The sequence below is a fragment of the Atractosteus spatula genome, chromosome 7 (genome assembly GCF_055471065.1).
Source record: "Atractosteus spatula isolate fAtrSpa1 chromosome 7, fAtrSpa1.hap1, whole genome shotgun sequence".
Lineage (NCBI taxonomy): Eukaryota > Metazoa > Chordata > Actinopteri > Semionotiformes > Lepisosteidae > Atractosteus > Atractosteus spatula.
This window is the reverse complement of record NC_142712.1, coordinates 4967857-4989379: the sequence shown is the minus strand read 5'-3', so window position 1 is coordinate 4989379 and position 21523 is coordinate 4967857. Positions and strand designations below refer to the sequence as shown.

General features: G+C 50.4%; 1 protein-coding gene across 3 annotated transcripts in view; it reads left to right on the top strand.

Annotated features, from left to right (window-relative positions):
• sh3kbp1 (SH3-domain kinase binding protein 1) overlaps positions 1-21523 on the top strand; it is a 74025-nt gene that overhangs the window by 36090 nt on the left and 16412 nt on the right. For all 3 annotated transcript variants that reach the window (XM_088920253.1, XM_088920255.1, XM_088920254.1), the window contains exons 3-6: positions 8147-8258; positions 13143-13249; positions 14151-14283; positions 15298-15500. In XM_088920253.1, coding sequence (XP_088776379.1) covers positions 8147-8258; positions 13143-13249; positions 14151-14283; positions 15298-15500 — 555 coding nt within the window. The remainder of the gene's footprint in view (positions 1-8146; positions 8259-13142; positions 13250-14150; positions 14284-15297; positions 15501-21523) is intronic.

Sequence of the window (21523 nt, the reverse complement as noted above, 5' to 3'; positions counted from 1 at the left end):
TGTGTCTTTGTGTGAGCTCTGAGATGGACTGGCGTCCCGTCCAGGGTGTGTCCTTGTACTGACCGCCCCCACAACCCTGCACTGGATAAAGCAGTCTGAAAATGGATGGATGGACTTGTGTGTCTATTTGGGATAATCCGGGATTCACACATTTGGCAGGGGGATCTGGGAAACGCCTCCTACTAAACTCAGCTGAATTAACAGAATTGTTTCACTCAGCCTAGTGCCATGTGTCTGTGCAGCAAACATCGTGTCTCAGGTAGTGTTGAAAGTCTTGGAAGGCAGGACTGGGCTCTGTTCCGTTTTTTTCTCTAGTGAAATTCCCAATTCTGGGTTCTTCTTTTTTTTTTCTTGGGATATACTTGGAAGTGGAAATTGGCTGGAAAAAGGGAACTGACCTCCTACCCCAACGCCTTTAGTTCTTTTGCTCCGTTTCGTGCCCGGTCCCCCTCAGCAAGGCTGTGTTTGTGTAAATCCACATGCAGTGTCAGACTTCCATAGCTTGTAACTGTGGGCTAGAGGGCAGGAGTAGCACTGTCCACTGAAGCCAGACCTGACCTGACCTGACCTCACCCGACTGGAAAAACACCCTGCTAATAAGAGCTAGGCCTGTGGTCACAGCCGGGCTCCCGACTCGGCTGTGCTGTTCTGACACAACAGGGAGCGGAGAGGATGTTTGCCAGAAATCATGTATGAAGTCGTGTCAGAAGCCTGCGCTCTGTCCAGACTGGAGTCCTGCAGCCCCGGGAGGTGGTGATGGAGAGTGGGGGAGGTCTTGGAATTGGGCTGAAGTAGGAGGCCGTTTTCGATAGAACTGCGCGAGGAGTGCAGGTTTGTTGGAGTTCACTGAAGGCTGCAGATGAGATGAAGAGAGGACCAGGCAGCGGCAGCGCCACGCAATGTGAGGAGCAAGCACTGGAAGTTTAATGACTTCAGATTTGCTGACAAGATGTAGCTATTCAGAGACGGTGCCCATGCATAATAGGTTCAATCAAGTGAGTCTTTTCAAGGCCGTTCGCTCTGCCCTTTTCTTTTTAACAAAATCCTTGACTGACATTTCACTGTCGAAACACTTCTTTCATCTAGGTGAAGGGGTTCAACTGCATTTTTTTTTCTTTTTTCAATTGAATTTTCCCATTGTCCTTGGGGAAGTGGACTTATCTGGGTGTCCTCCTGTCTGGAGACTGAGCTGAGTAGATCTGTAGACCATACAGACTGTGGAGGTGGCTGTCTAAAAGTGGAGAGAGACCACGCAGGCACAGGAATGAAGCTGCAGGCCTAGGCCATGTTTGTGTCTTTGTTTGTCGTTAAATTGCCTTGCCTGTGTGGCGGTGTTGGACCCGTGTGCAGTACACCTCTGTACCGGCAGAGACTGGCTTCTTGCGCTTGGTGTTTTTCCGAATGGCTGAGCCCGTTCAGGTGGGAGCCCGCGTCTCTTCTCGTTGCGCCCTGCAGGAGGAGCCGCACGGCCCCCTGGGTCTGAAGCCACGCGTGCGCTTCGTTTAGGTGGCCAGCCTGCGAGGGCAAACAGCCTGTCTTTACGGGCCTGTCTCTCATTTGAAAATCCGTACGAAAGCACAGCCCCAGGGTAAATTAAATTATTGCCAGGCATGGTAAAATCCTGCACTGCACTCGATGTACATAAAGTATGTACACTCGGGCTGTAGTATCTGGTTGTCTGACTGAGGGAGTGAATGGGATCAGGGAGAAGTCTCTGATCTGCACAGTGCCACACAGTGAGTCCCTGTCCCCAGTAATCAGCTGTTCCCCAGATCAGAGGACAGTTTGCTATGTTCGGTGTGACTGTATTACTGTGTATTATTATATGAAACAACTAGGGTGCTGGACTTCTTAAAAATGGATTCTTGCTGTTGTGTTTATTTTTCACTTTTCAGAAAAGACCGCCTTGAATCCTGATTTTCACGGATGAACGATAGTCTGCGGTACTCGTACATTCATCTGTGAGCCCAGTGTGTTCCTCTGTTCTCCTCGTCTCACCCCACCAGCTATTCATTTCACAAATAACAGACTGCTTTTTATGACTTGCGGCTAGATTTCTGCGTCTTTTCTAACGGCAGAAAATGACTTCATCTTCATCTTCATCTTCCTCTTCTTCCCTTTCGCAGTCTGTTTTCAGCTTTGCTCATTGGCAAAACGTTTACCGTGGGGACCTGAAACCGCAGGGATAGGCGGTTTTCCCTGTCCTTGTTACGAACCCCAGTTTCGGAGGACGCAGGGGTTAGAAAATAACGAGGTCACACACTTTGGGAACGCCAGAATACAAAATGACGCTCCCCCCCCCCCCCCCTTCTCCAGCTTCTGTGGACACTCCTTGGTTTTTCGAAAGTCCGTGCCGTGGGCGTTTCACACGCTGCTGCTCGGTATTGCTAAGTGAATAACGACGGGTAATGTTCAGTATTATTTCCTGGCCCATCATTCTCCAGAACAGCTGCCCACCCACAGAATGTCAGCCTCCCCGCTCCTGGACTGCGATAATGGCCTCTGGTGACGCATTGAGAACTGCCATTGTGCTGAAAGAGGTTTGGGCGGCTGGAGGACAGCTTCAGAAGCCTTTTTTTCCCCACCTGAGCGAATTTATGCAGAGAGAGACGGAATCTAAAAGTGGGCAAATAGCTAGAATTGGAATTCTGATATCTTTTAATACTGTTTATAAATGAATCCCGGTATTAAACAGGTTTTTTTCCTGGGCGGTCTTCTTGCATTTCTCGTGCAGAACACCGATCAGTCCCGAGGCAGAAGTCAGGATGTGAATGTGGATATATTTATGAATGGCCGATTTTAGATCTTGAGTCATTGTAAAGGCGGTTCTTGTGTGGGAAATAAGTACAGTATGTTCAACAGGCAGCATGCGTCTTTGAACAGAGGCACTTGGTGGGCAGGATGAGCAATGAGTATGTAGCGTTTTCAGAAATGGAACTACATTTTTCTTCAGGCTCATGGGGAGTCCTGCCTAATATCAGAGTTCTATCGTGTACAGGATAGCTTGTCCTGTCAGAGCTGCCCTGTTTTCCGCTACACTTATACTGACACAGCAGCTGGAACCTGCCTCATGTTCAGCTTTGCCAATCTTTGCGTTGCTTATTTCGATCTGAATGAAGCGCTCTGTAGCTGGCAGCCAGGTCAGCGCCGCAGTCTGGGCTGTGTGTCTGCAGACCCGGGCTTCTTCCCGAGCCTCGTGAAAGTCCGTCCTGATGCGCCCGTGGTTTTCCTGCGCTCTGGCACTCGGGTCTTTCATGTTACCCCACATCCACATTGGGTTTTCTATGGGTTGTGGAGTCAGCCGCAAGGGAACGACGAATCATGTTGAAATGTAATGTTGCTTCGCAGGGAAACTTAGAGGCAAGTCCTAAGGTCTGGTTAGGCCTAAGTTAAAAGATCGCCGATCTCGGAAACTCCGGGACTGCTCTCGAAAAAAATCCACGTGACGTCCCACATTTTGACTGTGGTGTTCATCCAGAAGTCCAAGACTGGGAGGGATGGTTGCTAGCCCATCAGGAGGAGGGCTTTAGAGAGTTGTACCCCGATGTGTGGTCCAAGGGCAGCACTCGGGGATCTTCATCATCTTCATCTTCTCAGAGACTAAGGTCAGCAGCTGTCCTCATGAGGACATCAGTTTGCAACAGCAAATTAAAGATATTGGTTTTCTGAACAGGGACTAAATGACTTCCAAGGCCGCTGATGTGGACGGGTGCAGCACAGAGATTAATTGACAGTCTTGCCGGTGGTTATCATCCACCCAGGAAGGTCAGCCCCGGATCTGCTCTGGTCTTCACGTTACGAGCTGTGCGACAGATTGGCTCCCCAGTTTGCCAGGATCTTTTAACCAAAAACTGGCGCCCGCTCTTAGGAAACTCAAGCTTCGTTGAAAAAGGCCTTTGCAGTAGCACCAAGTGCAATTGAAAGCTTTTAAAAATCACTATGTATTAGAAAACATCTACCATATTTGGAGATAAAGCTTATTGGGAACATTTAAAACTTTTTTTTTTTGTTGAAAACCAACCAGTCCATGCATTTAGACTGCCTGCTTTCTCAACAACGCTAACTATTGTGCAGAGGGAGCAGTACCAACTGCAAGTCAGCCAGAACTTCTCATCTGTGGTTTGAATGTGTGCGTGGGTGCGGGTATGGTGCAGTTTGACCAAACTAATTTCAAAACTGATCCCAAAAGTCTCGTGACTCCCCTGCCCTGCTGGAGAGGCCTTGAAGAGCCAGGGTGGCGACAACGCTAGAGACCATGAACTCGGGCAGGCAGGGCAGGGAAGTCATGACTCAGCACGCACAGCCCAGGCTGACTCACCCTGCATGCTGCTGGCCTGAAAACCACTGAATCACAGCTCCGAGCACAATCGTTCGGAGTGCGTTGTTAACTTGAGCGGTTCCCGCTGCCGATGGGGCTGACAGAGATTAAGGCCGTGCGCACTGGGAAGCGTGCGGGATGTCGTGTCTCTCTGTTCGAGGCGAGTGTGCAACACCTCGCCGGGGGGGGGGAGGGGGGAGCCTGCGGGTCTCGCGCGCTCGGTGATTGAGACATCGCCGCGGTCCCACCCAGGAAGATGAATGGCCGATCGCTGGAGGTGCGGGAAGCAAGCTCGCCGCTCTGCAGGATGATGGATTTCCCCGCTCTGAGAGAAAGACCCGGGGGAAGGACGAAGGCTCAGTGCCTTCTGGAAATGTTTTGTTTGATGCACTAAGTACGGTGTGTGCCTATTTCAAACGGGCCATAATGTAGAGCTGTGTTTAGCACTGTAGTGCGGAGGGTGGTGGGTTCAGCCCTGGCCCAGCTGTTTGAAAGGGCCTGCAGGTCATGACTGTAACGGAGAGCGTGGTCTGAATCGACTTTGTGAGCTGCAGTCCATGAACGTTAGGACTTTCTTGAGCCCATCCAGCCTTAAAGTCCCCTTGGCAAATGGAACGATTGACAATGGACAGTCACCCTTTCAAAGTTCTTTTATAATGTGGTCTTAAGTGTTTAGTTTGAGTGTTCATGTTTGAGTTACAGATTCTTTGTAAGAATCGTTTTCATTGCGGAAATAAAGTTTATTGATGGAAACAATTCCATGAATGTTATACTCCAGAGTGCAGTGGAGTCACCACCCTGGCCGTTGGGAACAGGAAACTCGAACCATTCTCTTCCTGGGGCTTTTCCTGTGATGCAGCAGCTAACTCTTACCCCACTGTGAGAGAGCGGGGCATCTTTCAATGTCAACGTGATCCAACAATCGTTTAAACCACTGAGCAGCAAGAATCTGTGTTGGGCCTCCTGTAATGCACTAAATTGACTGAAACATCAAGGCAGTACGTTTTTATTAGTATTTCCACATACATATTACCAACATAATTGGCGTGTGCATACGTTTGAACATTGTGCGTTTTGCAACGTCTTGTTCTGTATGTAGTTATTCATGTTCAGTCATGGTACTGATTTATGTGGGTTGTATACCTCATGAATGATCAATTTGTGTTTACACCGAGAGGCATTAACACGCTCCACAAATACTGTCAGTTCCGCTCCTCGTCTGTTGTGTTGTGAGAGTGCAGCATTAATCCTCGCTGCCGCGCCAGGTGCCAGGCTGCGGCAGGAAGGCTTTCAGGAAGACAGTGGCGGTACAGCCAGGAAGAGAGAGGGAGACAGAGACAAGCAGATTATGAGTATTTGTGCGACCCCGGCGCTCGGATTAGGAGAGTCCAGCAGGTTGAATAAAGGGATCAGGATGCAGGAGGGGCAGGGCTGTGTCCAGAAACACTGAGCTTGTTGTTAAGCTTGGCGAGGGACAGGCGTGTGAGCCGGCGTGTCCCCCTCCTCAGCCTGGCTATCTGGGAAGGGGCTGGCAGGGAAGAGGGCAGGATCTGGGAGTCCTGCTGGCAGGCCTTTGCTGCGTTTGTCCTTAAACATGCTTTACATGAAAAAAAACAGTTGCATTGCTTTGAAACCTCCCTTCTGCTCAGGGTTCCACCTTCCATCGGGACCGTGAACACATCGACGTCGCGTGAGAGCAGCGCAGCGCAGCGCAGCGCCCCCTGGAGTTGTGCTGTCCTGCTGCCCCGGGGTCTCTGCAGGTCTGCTCGGGGGAGCTAGCACTGGGGCAAAAAAGGGTGGCACAGCCCGCTGTCCCCCCTCGTTCATACTAGGTGTGGAGCGTCAGGAACGGAAGTGAGACAGATGGGAGTTAAAAATTGAAGAATGTGAGATACTACGAATGGGAGCAGGCCGTGCCGTTCATCTTGAAAGCTGTTGCTCAGTGGTTTCTCCAAGGGTCCCACATAAAGCTAAAACAGCGCAATCCTCTTAGGTCTGGACATGTCGCCGTGAAATGGGGTGCTCAGTCGCTGACCGCTGAATCCTTCCCCCTCTGTGCTTGCTTCATAGTTCCCTTTGCTTTGCGTGTCTCTGTGTGGCACACAGAGCAGGAGCCCCCCCCAGCTCGACTAACTGCAGCACTCGGGGATGTCAGAAATGCCCTTAAGAGCGAAAACCTGAAGGATGTGACAGGCAGAGCCGAGAGCAGGTTCGCTGTTGGGTTGAAATCCAATTACGTCGTGGCTCGGGGCCTTTCTCAGCAGTCGTGGAGCGAGCAGTGGCTGTGTGAGTGCCTGGCAGCCATTGCAAGTGGCAGTTAACGGAAAGGTCATCTGGTGTAACATGGTGAGCAAGACTGCTTGCAGTCCTGGGGGGATGCTCGTACTTAAATACTGCAAGCCATTATCCAGAGTCATCCTCTTTGTTTTGCTGATGCATCGCTTAAAGCCAGATTGAAAAATTTGCCAGGCTAGTTCTTTTCCTAGTCGATCAATCTTCATTTGCCATGGAGTCTGACAAACAGTGGTTAGAAAACATGCTGGCAGTTAATTGCAAGAAATTACTTTTGACTGGTATTTCCAGCTGTCATCACCTAATGTAAGACCAGACCAAAGCTAACCTCCAGCGCAGCATGATTTTGGAGAACAGTTTGGCGTCTTTGCACAGATCCAGGCTGGCCTGATCTGGGCACTGATGATCACTATCTTGCAACGCAGAAACACTTGTGTAAATACATACGTTTCCTTGGTCTTTGCAGAGATATGTATCCCATGGGTCTTTTTTGGAACCATGCACAATGCAGCCAGAGCCAGGAGCATTGAAGTTTAAGGATTGATAACTTAGAAAAGCATCAGGAGATTGATTTAAAAAAAATATATCTTCCACTATCATTTATCTTTTCCAGGACTGATCACTTCATTGATGCTTGCTTGTTTTCTGAAGGTACAGACCACCTTAAACAAAAAGGAGTTACACTGCAATTTAGAGATTGTTGTTGCAAGTGGCCACACCCATGCATTAATATTAAGGAAAAAAAGGCAACAGGTTGGGTTCTTTTAATCTCAAAGGGCTAAGGAGTAAAGCAAAGAGCATTTTGTCTCAAATGTCTTTCTGAAAACAAAACATGTTGCGATCATTTTACTTACATTAGGGAGTACTGATTCATGCAGAAGAAGCATACTGACTTCATGCAAAGCTTTTGTGTAAATCGTTTTTCTCCTTGAGCTGTTTTTGGTTTTAGGAGCTTGTGTAAGAGCTTGGGATCAGTCTCCTGCACTCTTCTAACATGTTGCCAACATTTGGTACCGAGTGCAAAAAACATTGACTTATATCCCCCAAATTCTTCCCTTTTTGCCACAAAACTTTGGAAGTTCAAAGGAAAATAAACCCTTTGCAGGTCTCTTTTTTTCAAATAAATGCCCAATAAAGCATGATTTTGTGAGTGTTCAGCGGTCACTACCATCCTTTAGCTGTAGAAAATGCAGAAGTCTGTGTGATCGTGGACGTTCGGTGCAAACTCTGATTAATCTCAGTAAGAGAAACCACCTGCTTGAAGACCTGTTGACTGCTCTACAGAAGAATGAGAGAGCTCGATGATGGGCAGAGAGCTGATCAGAAGGATGCAGCCCTTCCCCTTCATGATGCTCACTCTGTCCAGCTGCTCACAGGGCACCCAGCTTCCAGTTCCAGCGCTGGTTCTCCTCCCAGCCAGGACAGTACCTGAGCTGTGGGGGGGGGGTTCTTCTGAACGTCTCTTGATCGCCGTGACGATCTTGTGATTCTCCGGGGTCTCTTGGCTGATTTGCATGCCTGTTGCTTGCGTGACAGGAAATCAAGAAGGATGTGAAGAAGGAGGCTCAGGGACAGAAGCAGAAGGGCGAGCTCTCCAACGGCAGCCCCTCTCCGGCCTCGGAGCCCAGTCTGCGCCCGGCCAAGAAAGGTAGGCCCTGCGGGCGTGGTCATCAAGCGCGGTGGGAGAGGGAAACGGGGACATCGTGGCACGCCGTCAGCACCAGAGCTCGCGGACGTGGCTTCTCGATCACCAGACTTTCTTATTGGTCCATGTGGAGTGACTCAGCGGAGTCTCTTCTCCGTCTTCTCGCCTTGTCCCGTCTCTCGCTACTTTCCTATGTTAACCGCCTCTCGGGGTAAAACAATCGGCGTGAGGGAAAAAAAAGTGTCCGTCGCTATTTTGCTAAAAGGTTTTGCAGTTCCTCCAGGCGGAAGTGTGGTTCTGTGTAGCGTAGGGCAAGTTTTTTTTTTTTTCCCCCATCTGGAGCAAAAGTGTTTTCAGACTTGTGAAAGTGACGCAGATCATTGCTCTGTGGCTATTTTGGGAAGCTTAAATCTGTCAGACTCACGTGCTAGCTTTTCTTTCGCAGTGCGATGCAATACGGTACGCGACTTTATCCTGACAAACCTGGAGGCAAAACGGCCTTTATTACAGCGTGTTTCTGTAGTGTGAGCTGTTCTGGTTGACTCCAACAGCAGCTCCTCTCACCCATTTAAATTGCTCATGGAGATAATTATAATTATAATAAACTTTATTTTATATAGCGCCTTTAAAGGTGGCTTCTTAAAGCGCTTGATAAATTTCACAGAGGAAAAAAAAAACCAATACTACACTTCTGTTCAGATTCTAATTGTTGCTGTTTCACACAAAAACAAAATGCGAAGAATAAAGAGTGCAGTATGAGACTATCTGTATGGAGTGGGTCGCCTGAGGGGCAGATTGGCCTGCAGAGGGCACTGTGGGCTGTTGGAGTAGGCGAGTGGGTGCTCCCCATGTGGATAAACCACTGTGGACGGGTGACCAGTGCGCTCGGCTCTCCTGGGGGGTTAGCGCTGGCTGTAGCACCCCTCGGCCTGGCCTCGTTTGCCTTGCTCTTCCCCCACTCCCCTACCTACGGCGTGGGTCTGGGAGACGAGCGCTGCCCGGCTGGGCGTTGTGGTTGAGACCGGCGCTGCAGAGGCAAACACAATTGTCACCGAAGCTCGCCCCCACCGCCGTCTCCCGTCTCGCCCCCACCGCCCCCTTCCGACACCTCGCACCGCAACCCGACCCGGCAGGTACGGCGCCGCCGGACGCCACGACGGACCGAGGAGAAGCTTCTCGCAGGACGGGAAGAGAGTCGTTAGCGTGGCTCGCCAACGGAACACCATTGCGAAGCGGCCCTGGGTGGCGGCAGCGTAGCTTCTGGGCAGAGACCACTTCACCTGAGACATGGGGACATGAAAAGCGGAGACCAGACTAATGACAGAGGTGCAAAAGAACAGGTAAGAGGTTTATTCCCTGCTGAAGAGAGAAGAAAGAAAACACAACCAAGCCTTCTTCGGCCGAAACGTTGTGTTCTCTTTCTTCTCTCTTCAGCAGAGAATAAACCTCTTACCTGTTCCTTTGCAGACTGCGCCTGCTGACGCAGCTGCCCACCTGTACTAACGATAGAGGTGAGCAGGAGTCGGCTGTGGCGGTCGTGGAGGAGTGACGGGGGGGGGGCGGGGAGGAGCTGGGACAGCGGGCCGACGTCCGGCTCCTTGGGGAAAGAGGGGGGCCGCTGTGAGCTGTGAGCTGTGACTGGGGGGGGGGGACATCTCTTAACGTCTCATTCCTGTAAAGGGGGGGTTGTACTGTACCTCTCTCCGTATCCGGAAAGAGAGCGAGAAGGGATCTTGCCGTTTGGGCTGTCTTCAGTTTCCGCTGTTTTCTAGCATTTCAATCGAGGGTTTAACGAGCTCACCCCCAAGCCAGCCGGGTGTGGGCGGACTCTCTGAACGGTCATTCCGCAGCACTGCTTGAGATTGAAGCCAGGCTGCAGCGGTGTTGAATGTAACCCCCCTGTCATCGCTGTGAGCCCATGACGGCTGAGATCCCGTCGGTGGTTGTTACGTTTTTTTATGACGCCGAATCAAGTCACGCCGAGCACTGATATCATACTTCCAGTGAAGGTGTTGATGGGGAGGGAGTAAGGAGTGGGATTGTAGTGGGAGGGGAAGAGATTAGCGATGTGGGCAAAACACGGGATAGGAGAGACCTCTAGTGGTCGAAAGTGGGGGAAAAAACTTCAGACTGAATCTACAGTATATGTAAATATTTTATGATATGTCTTTGTTGTAAACGTCTGTGATATGTCTGTCGATTTTATTTTACTTTTATCTTTTGTTTTGTTTCATGTGAATTTCATTATTTTTATGTGCTTTAGCAACAAGGGTTGTACCCATCGGTCATGCTAATAAAGCACCTTGAATGGAATTGAATTGAATTGAGTGACGTAGCCGAGAAGACACCAGAATCCACAGTACTTACAGTGCTCCGTATTCAACAGCGTGCACAAGTCTGTTTCGATGGCTTTTTTTAAAGGGTTGTGTATAGAAATCAGGAGGCTGGTTTTATGGGTCACCCTCACATTGTTCACTAATAAACGCTTGAAACGATGTTATGTCGTCCCCCTTGCGGGCGATCGCTTCAGATGAGGAGTTTCGCACCCCGTATCTCCCGGAGACCGCTGTTGGCCATGCCCGACTCAGCCAGCTGATCACACGTCCCGGGTGTGTTGTTTCAGGGCTTGACAGATTGTGGATTTGAGGGAAACCCGTGAACTCTGCTGGAGCAGGGATGGTCACCGTTTAACTCGTATGATCTCGCAGTGCATGTGACACTCACCTGAAACGGGTTGAACCTGCTGGTTTCTGTTCCAGCCGAGCTCCGGCACACAGCTGGGCCCTTGACTGACTTGCTTTAACCACAGGGCTGTGTGACTCTTGGCGTTTGACTCTTAAAAGTGTGGAAGGTCGCCTTTTAGATACTGCATCTCCAGAGCAAAACACAAGCTCAGACGTTTGAGTTGGGGAAAAAAAGCCTCTTGCTTAATTAGCAAGAAAACGTAATGGGCCGACCGATGATTTAATGGTGATAGCAGTCCGTCAGTGCTTCGCCATAATGAGTGCCTTGTTTAGTAACAACTTGTTTAGTAACAAGCCCGCAGAATTATTTGCCGGCCACCCCCCCCCCTTCGACGTCACTGCGGGACTGGGCGGTCCTGCCAACCGCCCCGCCCTCACCGCGGCGACGTCAGGGGATCCGGGGCGGGGCTAGGGCTAGGGCGGTCCCGGGGGGCGGGGTTTCGCCCCGCGCCCGCGACATCTGGAGTCAATCGGGAAGCCCCCCAGGCGCGGCATCACGAGACCGGAACGAGCGCTTCCAGTGAGCACGCTGGGGGGTGGGGAGGGAATTCCAGTCCGTCCCATCTGAGGGCGTACTCGGATATCCAAGCCTTCCTGGAGCTTAAAGCACAAACACACGAGGTGCAGCAGCAAGGCGGACTGGAAAGGATTATGAATGCATTGATTAAACTGCAACTAGGCTTTGTCACTGTTGTTCAACAAGGGAGCAAAAGACAAACTTATCTAAGGGTGGATCACTGTTTGTGCCTATACTGTACATAGACATGAACAGGTCTCGCAGTGCACAGCGGTGTGATGGTTAAACAGCGGTTGAGTCCCGGTCCTGCTCTTGGATGGAGCACACTCAGTATGGAGTTTGCGTGTTCTTCTCTTCTCTGTTCACAGGCGTTTTCTCTGGGTGGTTCAGTTTACTCCTGCCTTTCCAAAGACGTGCCAGCATGGCGAATTCGTGTCTCTAAATCCTACCTGTGGGCTTGTTTGTGCATGTCTGTTTGTGTGCCCTGCACTGGACAGGCATTCTGCTCAGGGGCTGGTTCAGCCTTGTGCCCTGTGCTTCTGGAATGGGACCCAGGTAACTGTGGCTCTTAATGTGAATAAACAGCTCTCTGGTGGTGGGTGGGTGTACAACATGTGTCACCATAAGCATGCCCGTGTAGGGAAAAATACTTAACTTCATGAAACGTTTTTACCCTTTCCCCTCCTTGCATCCCTTTCGTTCACATCTGGCCTGTGTGAATGCTGCAGACCTGTCCCAGGACAGCTTCTTCTCTGTTGCTGGATGGGGTTTCAGCACAAATCTGGGCCAGCTGCAGGACTTGATTAAGTGCAGATGGATCCTAAAAACTCCTGAGACGCCTCAGCTCCTGCTCTTTGGTCCTTCCCTGGGTGTTTTTTAACTTTGGAGAGTCTCCAGTGAGCACTCCTGAGCTGTGTTTGTAGCAGTGGCCCTGACAAACAGCATGGAAAAAACACAGCGGTAGTGCTGGTGGGGGGGGGGAACAGACTCAGTGTTTAAAAAGCTCTTACTTCTCGCGCTCCCAGTGAACCCATTCCCTCCTGGAGCACCTGGGCTCCGGCACGCCTGGGCCGTTCGGACAAGGATACCTAAGGAAAAGGAGGCCTCGCAAGTCCCTGAGGCAGAGGAATGAGAGGGCTGGAGACCTGAGCCAGCCGCAAAGTCAGACTCATTCAAATCGCCACGCGGAGCCTGCCGGAAGAGTGGGCGTCTCCGGTCCACGGTTCGGGAGTTGGTTGAATATCAGTAGCTCAGGCCGATGCTCACAGTTTCATATGCCTCTTTGCTCCCCTCATGTAGGGTCCCTCTCACAGCAGGAGGGGGGGGCTGAACGTTGCGTCAGCCCGGTGCTTAAGACGAGAGGGGGGGTCGAGCAGGGAAATGGCGTTGTGTGCAGGAAAAAAATCACCGCTCTGGTCTCAGGGCTGTGGGGGCTCGGCTGCCTTTGCTGCTACACCTCCTCAGAGGTTCAAAAGCCTGAGTTCCCCCCCACACACACACACCAAGCAGGGCCCTGAGCCGCCCCGAACCGCCCGAAGGTGAAGGCCGAGTGCTGGCTCCCTGGCCGAGGTGCTTTGCATTGGGCCCGAGACAGGCAGCTTATTTCTTTATGACCTCTCCCCGCAGGCGAAGCCATTAGGAAAAGGAGATGCAAAGCGGCCTTCAGCTACGTCCCCCAGAACGAGGACGAGCTGGAGCTGAAGATCGGAGACATCATCGAGGTCCTGGCAGAAGTGAGTGCGCTGGCGTGCTTTTATTTTCCCTCTGCCATACAGTGAAAAAGGAGCTGGCAGGCGCTGCGGCGCGCTGACCTCAAGTTTGCTCTCGCTCTCTGCGACGCCGTTTTTAAGTAGAAAACCGTGAATGTGAGAGGCGGTCCATAGGCCGATTTTTCCTGCAGGAATATTTTTTAGGAGTTGGCACCTGGCCTCCGAGCAGGCACAGCGGCTGTCAGCCTTGTTTTTCACCCCTTTGGCTGTGGGCTGCTGCCCGTGGTGTTTTCTCGGTGCAACACGTGCCCTGCGTGTTCTCGTGAGAGCCCCTGGCCTGTGTGCAGCTGACGCAGTGCACATGAAGAGCAGCACGTACGCAAGCACGCACGCACAGGGTGGGACAGATCCCTCCACAAGAAGTCCTGGACCCCCCTGGGCCAGCAGAGCCCCCGTCCACTTATTCTGCACTCTCCCATCACACCTTATTTTTAGCACACTTGTACTGTACATTTCCGATCGATTAAACAAATGAGTTTAATTGAGGGCACTCTGGCCTGAGAATGTGGTCTGATGTGCGCAGGAAGGTAGTCCAGTTTTTGTTCCGAGTGACCTCTAAGCAGCTTATTTTACAGAATAATGAGTATAACAGAGCGCAGTCCGATTGCTCCTGGTCTTCAGAACTGGATGATTTTAATGACAATGAGACTGTATGAAGGCACTCCAGGAGCAGGAGACCCCTGTCATGCACAGATCCTCTGGGTGCCTCTGTCAGTGATGTTTTTGCTCCTTCTGGGGATTCAGGGCTGCATGTTTACAATAGGGCAGTGGTCTTTCCTCTGTGTGTCTGTGTGTCTGTGTGTCTGTGTGTCTGTGTGTCTGTGTGTCTGTTGCTGTGCTGAAGTGTGTCCATCCTTGGTCACAGGTGGAGGAAGGCTGGTGGGAGGGCACTCTCAACGGGAGAACGGGGATGTTCCCTTCCAACTTCATCAGGGAACTGCCCCTGGAGCCTGACGACCCCCTCACCCCTCAGGAGGAGGCCAGGAGCACCAGAACAAGTAGGTTCCTGCAGCCTTCAGCCCCTCCGCGCTCGTCCAGAGCTCAGCCACAGAGACGCCCACAGAAACACTGCTGCTCACATTCGGGGAAAGTCCTCCCTGAGTCTCTGTCTGGCCCCGGTCCCCCTGCAGGCACACTGCCAGTCCTTTTCATGTCGTAAAAAGCGTGGGCACTGTCTGCAGTTGACCAGCCTCAGACAACTCAGACCCCCTGAGCGCTGGGTGACTGAATAAGTCATTCACTCCAATTACACACGTATGTCTGTACTATTGGGGCAAGATTTCACAGCTACAGGAGCAACTGCGTCAGCCCTTAAAGACTACAGTATATGAAGAAACCAAACTTTAAGGAGCACCAACTGGTCAGTCTTGGATGTGCTTAAGCAATATCAAAAAGCCAGTTACTGAACTGCACTGCATACTGCATTAGCAGCTGTGGCTTATTTCTTTAACCTCATCTCTGTGGAAAAGTGGAAACAGCTGCTAACAACTGTGCCGTGTTTGAAGCTTCTCTGGGCTGATGAGCTACGCTGTCAGCTGACTGTTCTCGCGTCCTCAAAGACACGTAGTGGAGTTGCTCAAGCTCAGTGCTGACAGACCACGTGCGTGCAGGCCTTGCTATGGAGTACAGAAGAGCACAAGAAAGAAAAGTCACTGAAATCCCTTTCAGCAGTTGCATGCTGTTTTGTTACAGACTATATTGTAGTCATCAGAGGACTGGTTGTGCTTCCACAACAGGAGTTAATTAATAATAATAATTTCTTACACTTATGTAGCACTTTTCTGGACCCTCCACTCAAAGTGCTTTACAGGTCATGTGGAGTCACAGTGAAGTTAAGTATTTGACAGGATTAATTGAAGAATGCTTTTCTTTGGCATCTTTGAATTGTCTTACGAGTTGAGAAGAAAGTGGGGAAGAGCTAGGCAGTTCTAATTCTGTGTGTGTGTGTGTGTGGCGGTGCGGAGCTCTGTGCTCTGCATGCTGACCTTGTGCTCTGTGCTCGTGCTCTGCAGGCGTGAAGGACAGCACGGGCTCAGAGAGCGACGGGGGCGACTCCAGCAGCACCAAGTCAGATGGGGGCAGCGGCTCCCTCTACACCAGGATCCAGCCCAAGAAGGTGAAGGGCTTCGGGTTCGGGGATATCTTCAAGGATCAGCCCATCAAGCTGCGCCCCCGCTCCATGGACATCGACAGCGAGCTCAGCCTCCAGGAGAAAGTGAGTGGCTCGCTTCGCCTGGGAAACGTTCCCGCCCGTCGGCCGCGCTGCGTCGTCTTCTGGATCCGTGGCTAGGCCACGGGGGCGTCTTCCGCCAGCTGAGGGGGCCGGCTGTCAGCTGGTCGGGAGACCGCCCGAGCGCGCGTCCCGGCCACATGCTTTCGGAGCTGTCCGCCTGCGGGTGGGAACTCCCCCAGGTTCCGTGTGGCTCAGTCTCTGTGCAGCTTCGTGTTTTGCTGGTGCAAACCAAAACAGTGGCGGCGCCTGTAAAAACAAGCCAGGTGCCCTTCGAGTGCCGGTGGCCTGCCTGAAGCTGCTCTGGCCCCAGAGCGCAGCCCGTGGTGTAGAGCCGGATTGTGTCTGAGTCTCGGGTGTGTGCGTGCGTGCGTGCGTGCGTGCGTGCGTGCGTGCGTGCGTGCGTGCGTGCGTGTGTGTGAAGCTGCCTCCAGGGCGTGCAGTGACATCACGGTGATGCTGGCTGCCCTCGTACACTGCTGCACAAGCTGTGGTGCTCGGCATGCTCACAGCTCCCCGGGGCGCCACCGCAGGAGGCTGCGCGTCTCACACACCGGGCACCCTTCCCCCCCGGGCAGCGCCGATGTGCGCGGAACAGGAATGAAGAAGTGGTGGAAGGTAGGCGGGCTGCAGGTGCAGGGGTTTCTGAGCTGCGGTGGACGGAGAACCTGCACTGACGTTAATAATAACTACTCCTGTCATTACTGGGTTGACCCTTTTATCCAAAGCAACTTGGGTTCGTTCCATTTATACACCTGGAGGTGTTCTGGCGCAAAAATGCCACAGCAGGGATTTGAGCCAACAACCTCTCTATTTAGAAGTGTCTAAATTCTTTAGAATAAAGAATAAGAATAATAAAGAATATATTCTATATTCTTTAGAATATAGAATAAAGAATAAGAGTCCTTTAAAAACTTTAAAAAACGGAGCAGTGTATTTAAGGACTGTTTTTTCATATATACATACACACGCTAGGGTTAGTTTGTTAATGTCTGTGTAGATATAATACATTAGTTTTCCGAGAAGGATTCTGCCAGATTTCAGTAGAAGATTGTGTCACAGCACTGCTGAAGTCATTTACATGCAGGTAATGGGATCTTGGCAGAGCAGCAACGTTGTTGACACAGGGGAGTCATAGAAGCCTGTTTTTCTCTCAGTCCAAACAATCAGTGCACCCTGGGAGCACCTGTCCCTCCCCGAGCCTGAGCTCTACACTGTGTGAAACCCAAACTTCGATCTATATGTTGTTTTAAACTGCAAACCAAAAGAAAAATCACTGCAGAAATAAACAAATCGCCCATCTAGCAGGCTGGTTTTTAAAGGTCAAGCCGTGAACATTTATTGTTCAAACTTGCCAGTTTTGCAGTTGGTGCCGAGGTGCAGTGATGTAAGAGGTGGGACCCCACGGCTCGGAGTTATTAACTGGAGAGCACAGCTGGCCAGCAGCTAACCCTCGCGCTGTTTTAACAGGGGTACTGAATCGTGTGGGACCGCCCAGAGTCCCTCTGTCCCTCTGAGGCTTCTAAGCTGCAGAACTGGGGAAGTCGCTTCTTTAAAATCTCACTCTTTTTAAAAAAAAACACAGTGTTGTTTTGGTTATCCGTTGCATTTAATCTTGCCAGGCTCAGATTGCTGATGGGGTGTCTGAGGGGATCGAGAAGGCTCAGAGTTTCTCAAAGGCAGTGACAAAATCAACCCTTAAAAACCCCTTCAGAAAAGGAAACGTTAAAACGCAAACCGCCAGAACCAAATGGGAGCAGTACGTGGAGATGCACATATAACTGTGGACAGGACGCACTTGTCTGCACAGAGGGTTGTGGGAGCGTGGAACAAGCCATGCTCATGAAGCTTGATTACCCTGCCATCTTTCAAGACACTGCTGGATGGGATCCATGGATCAATTAGATCCCACGTGATTTAGATGGGCCTCCCCGGGTTTGTAACGCTTTGATGTTCTTTTGTAAAAAATGTGTGCGCTGTGAGACACCCAAGCCAAGAAGAGATCTCTGCACTTGTTTGGGATGGGCTTGAAATCCCTTCTGGCTATTGCCCTGTGCTGCTTCCAGTCCTGAAGTAGGATTCCTGCAGTAGGACTCTGACAGTATTGCCATGGGTTTGAATTATTCTCTGGGCTTTTTTTAGCACTGAAAAGTGCATAGATCCTGCAGTCCAAGATCAGCCTAGGACCTCCATGCAGTTTGATTTTCCTGATTTGTTAAAAGAGGAACTGGCAGCTCTTGAGCAAGGCACGGGGTCCAGTCTTTTCTTGTCGTACGGAAGGGGTGTCGCCATTTATGGAAACACCAAGCTAGGAAATCACTTCCTCATTTTTTTTTTAATCGGCTCTCGTTTTGTCTACTGCAGCCAGTTGACAGCTCATTCTGTGCAGAATGTTACTGTTGAATACTAATGGCTAGGAAATATTTAAAGCATATTGGGCTGCAAATGTCGAGATGGAACAGTTTTAATTAAAAAAAAACACTTTTTGCGGCAACATTTTTGAAATGCAAAGAAAAGCGGTCTTAGAGCTTTAATGTGGTGACTTATTTTTCCTGCTATTAGAATAAAATGGTTGTGTTAAGGGGAGTCTGCATGGTAGCAAACATAGGAGAGCCAGGTAGCCCTATCTCTGTGACTGAGACTCTCACTGAAGCTCTCAATCATGTGTAATTCGGCAATCAAGGAATTCGACTTTTAAGCTTCTGTTTTTCCCCATGAGGGAGAAAAGACCCATTGGAAACAGCACAGACTGCATGAACAGGAAGGGGACGTCCCTGCTGTCCTGTCCAGTGTGCATGTGCATGTTGTACTTCTGCCAGCTCTCCCTTTAAAGGGGTGGAAGTGCTGTGCATGCAGCAGTGCAGTTATCACTCAGACAGTCTTGTCCAGGTGGGAAAGACTCCACATTCCAGCTGACATTAACCGTGTGGAGCGGTGGGCCAGCCTGCAGGAGGCCAGAGGAGGACCGTGCAGGCCTGTGGCCGCACTCTCTGCGGGAGATCTTCCTCACTGCCTTTATACTCATGCCCCCCCCTCCTCCTCCCCCCCTCTAACAGGAAGTGAACTGTGCTTCAGGGGTGTCGGTGTCCGACTGCACAAACTCCACTCTGTCGAGCAGACGTCTGCCCTGCCCCTCAGCCCCCGCGTCTCTCTCTCTCTCACACACACACACTCAACAGTTCAAAAGCACACATGCAGAAAACTTCTCCCACTCTTTGCTGCTTCCATCCTGTCAGTTTTCACGAGGACTGTCTCATGCAAGTCAGGAGTCTTGAGTTGTAGAAGGAACTTGGTTGTGGCGATTTCCCTGTTTTTTTCCAAAAATAACTTGATTCTACAGCTCGCCTTTCTAAGGATTAAACACGCCAGCTCTGTTTTATGTCTGACTCCTTTAACTTGAAGTGTGACTCAGAGCTAGGCTTGGCTTTTCTTCTGATTGATTGAAGGGGAAGTGGGGAAGCTGCCCTTCAGTGCAGTCGCCGGGTGCCGTTTAAGACGTAGGACAAGTGAAACTGATGGAACTGGAGGTAAATCGCACTGTTTCTCTTAAAAACGGGGCTTTCCCTGGGCTGGGAAGGTGCAGGGAAGAGGGGTGAAGGGGCTGAGGAGGGGTGACTAGGTTCGAGATGAGAGAAGAGCAGGAGCTCCCCTCCAGCCCCGATTGAGGGCAGGCAGAATCCACGCTCCGGGGTGTATGTGCCTGTGACGTGCAGTTTTGTCCTTGTGGAGCTCTAACCACATGGTTTTCATTTGGCTTCGGCGTGTGTTCGCTAAAACGCACCCATTTTGTGTAATAAACAAATGGCCTTTTTTTTTTCTGTGGAGGGAGAGAGAGAGTTGGAGAGAGACGTTAATTGCACAAGTGCTGGAAACTGTACATCTCCGCTCGGGCTGAAAGAACCTTCAGTGTTGCCTGTGGGGTTTTTTTTTAACTTTTTTTGGAAAGGGTTGCTGGCCTGTTTTCGACAAGCTGCCCCTCCAGGCTTATTAAAGGCCGTGCTGTCTGAGAGACTGGCCGCTCCGCCTGTCAGCTAGCTGGCTCTCGCCGCTCGGCCCGGTCTGTGGAGGGAGTGTGGCTCCGGGCAGAGGAAGCCCTGCAGACGCTTGTTTCCTGCGCGGTGGCCGTTTCCAGCCCGCCCGAGCGGCGATCCTGCGAGCTGGCGCGGACTGGTCGGCTGTGATTGAAAGATGAAATGCAGCAGGTAGATTTCGTTTTGCGGCGTGCAGATCTTGGGCTGTTTATGCGTCTCTGAAAGGCACCCATATATCCTAGGGAGCTTGAGCGTTACGCTTGTGTGAAAGTGTGGAGTCTGAGTTTTGATGAAGGTGCGCTGCTACAGATTGGCTACGGCAGTGGCTCTCAAACTGTGGTACGCGTACCGGCAGTGGTACGTGGAGTGCCGCCAAGTGGTACGCCAAATGACCCTGGAACTGTGTCGTGTGCGCTGAAAAATCGGGACGGGTTTTCATATTTTGTATTTTAATACGTGTCGAATACGCAGCCTACATACTACGATACAGTGCGCGCTAATACTTCAGTGGACACAAGAGATACTCTGTAATTCTATACCACTCTATAGGAATGCGTGCTACGGACGCAAGTGACCAATTGTATTTAAGAAAAGCTACTGTATCTCCAGCAAATAGGGAGAAAGGAGAATGTGCGTGATTTTGGAACAATGCCAACGTTGTAAACACAGGAATGCATAGAAATACGTGCTACGAACGCAGGTAATCTTGTGAGCACACAAAAGCGTGATAACAGAAAAATAATTAAGAACTGTTCTAATTTGAGAAAAATACACCGAGCGTCTCTGTGTTTCGCTCCCATGCGCATGAAATAAAAACTTTAAATAAATACGGAAATAAAAACGGAAACGCGGAAAAATGCAAGCTTGCGTATTGCTAAAGCAGGTAAGCTACACTATTTTTGAAGAACCTTATTTACCGTTGGCAAAAGAGCTGACACGTATTATGTGTAGAGAAAAAGCTGCTAAACAGCTCGACCTGCTGCCCCCCCCCCCCCTGAAAGACACAGTCATTCATAGAATTATTGAAATGAAGGATTATATCAAAAGTACACTGATAGAGCGCGTTAAGATGAGCAGATGTTTTTCACTGCAATTAGATGAGTCTGTAGTAGATTTGGCCAATTTGCTCATTAACGTTAGATACGAGTTTGAGGGCATGTCCCATGAAGACTTTCTGTTCTGTAAACCGCTACCAACAGGAACTACAGGAGAGCTCATATTTCAGCTTCTGAATGAATTTCATTCGACTGGATAAAATGCGTCTGAGTTTGTACAGACGGTGCTAGAGCAATGACAAGCCGACATAACGGTGTAGTTGCACGAATTAGAGAGGTTGCTCCAGAAATTAATGTACGCATTACAACATCCACCGCGAGACCTTTGCCGTCAAGAAAATGCCTGACGATTTAATATCTGTTAGACTCTGTTGTGAATTGTATCAAGGCTCGAAAAATTAATTCACATCTGCTTTGCTCGACTAAACAGGCTCACCCCTCTCACTGAAATGGTGCTTTTTTATTAGTTGTTGTTAATGTTTTTTTTCTGTAAAACACTTTGAGAAGCCACCTTTAAAGGCGCTATATCAAATTAAGTTTATTATTATAATATTTATTATATGTATGTGTGAGTGTGTGTGCACGCGCGCTCATGTTGGTCATTAAGAATTTCTGGGGTTCCTATGAGATGATGACTTGTAGGTGGTACTTGGATGCTTTGGTTGGATTAGGGGTGGTACTTGGTCCAAAACGTTTGAGAACCACTGGGCTACGGTGACTGAAAAGAGTATTTCCTGTGGTAAAATCATTGTCTTTGATTGTGTTTTAAATCCATTACCATGTGTTTCCCGGGGGGGGGGGGGTATGGGGTAGTGGTTAGGGCTGTGGACCCCGGACAGCCAGCAGTTCGAACACCAGCTGGGGACACTGCCGCTGTATCCCGGGGCCAGAAACCTCACCCACGTGGCTCCAGGAGCCCCGG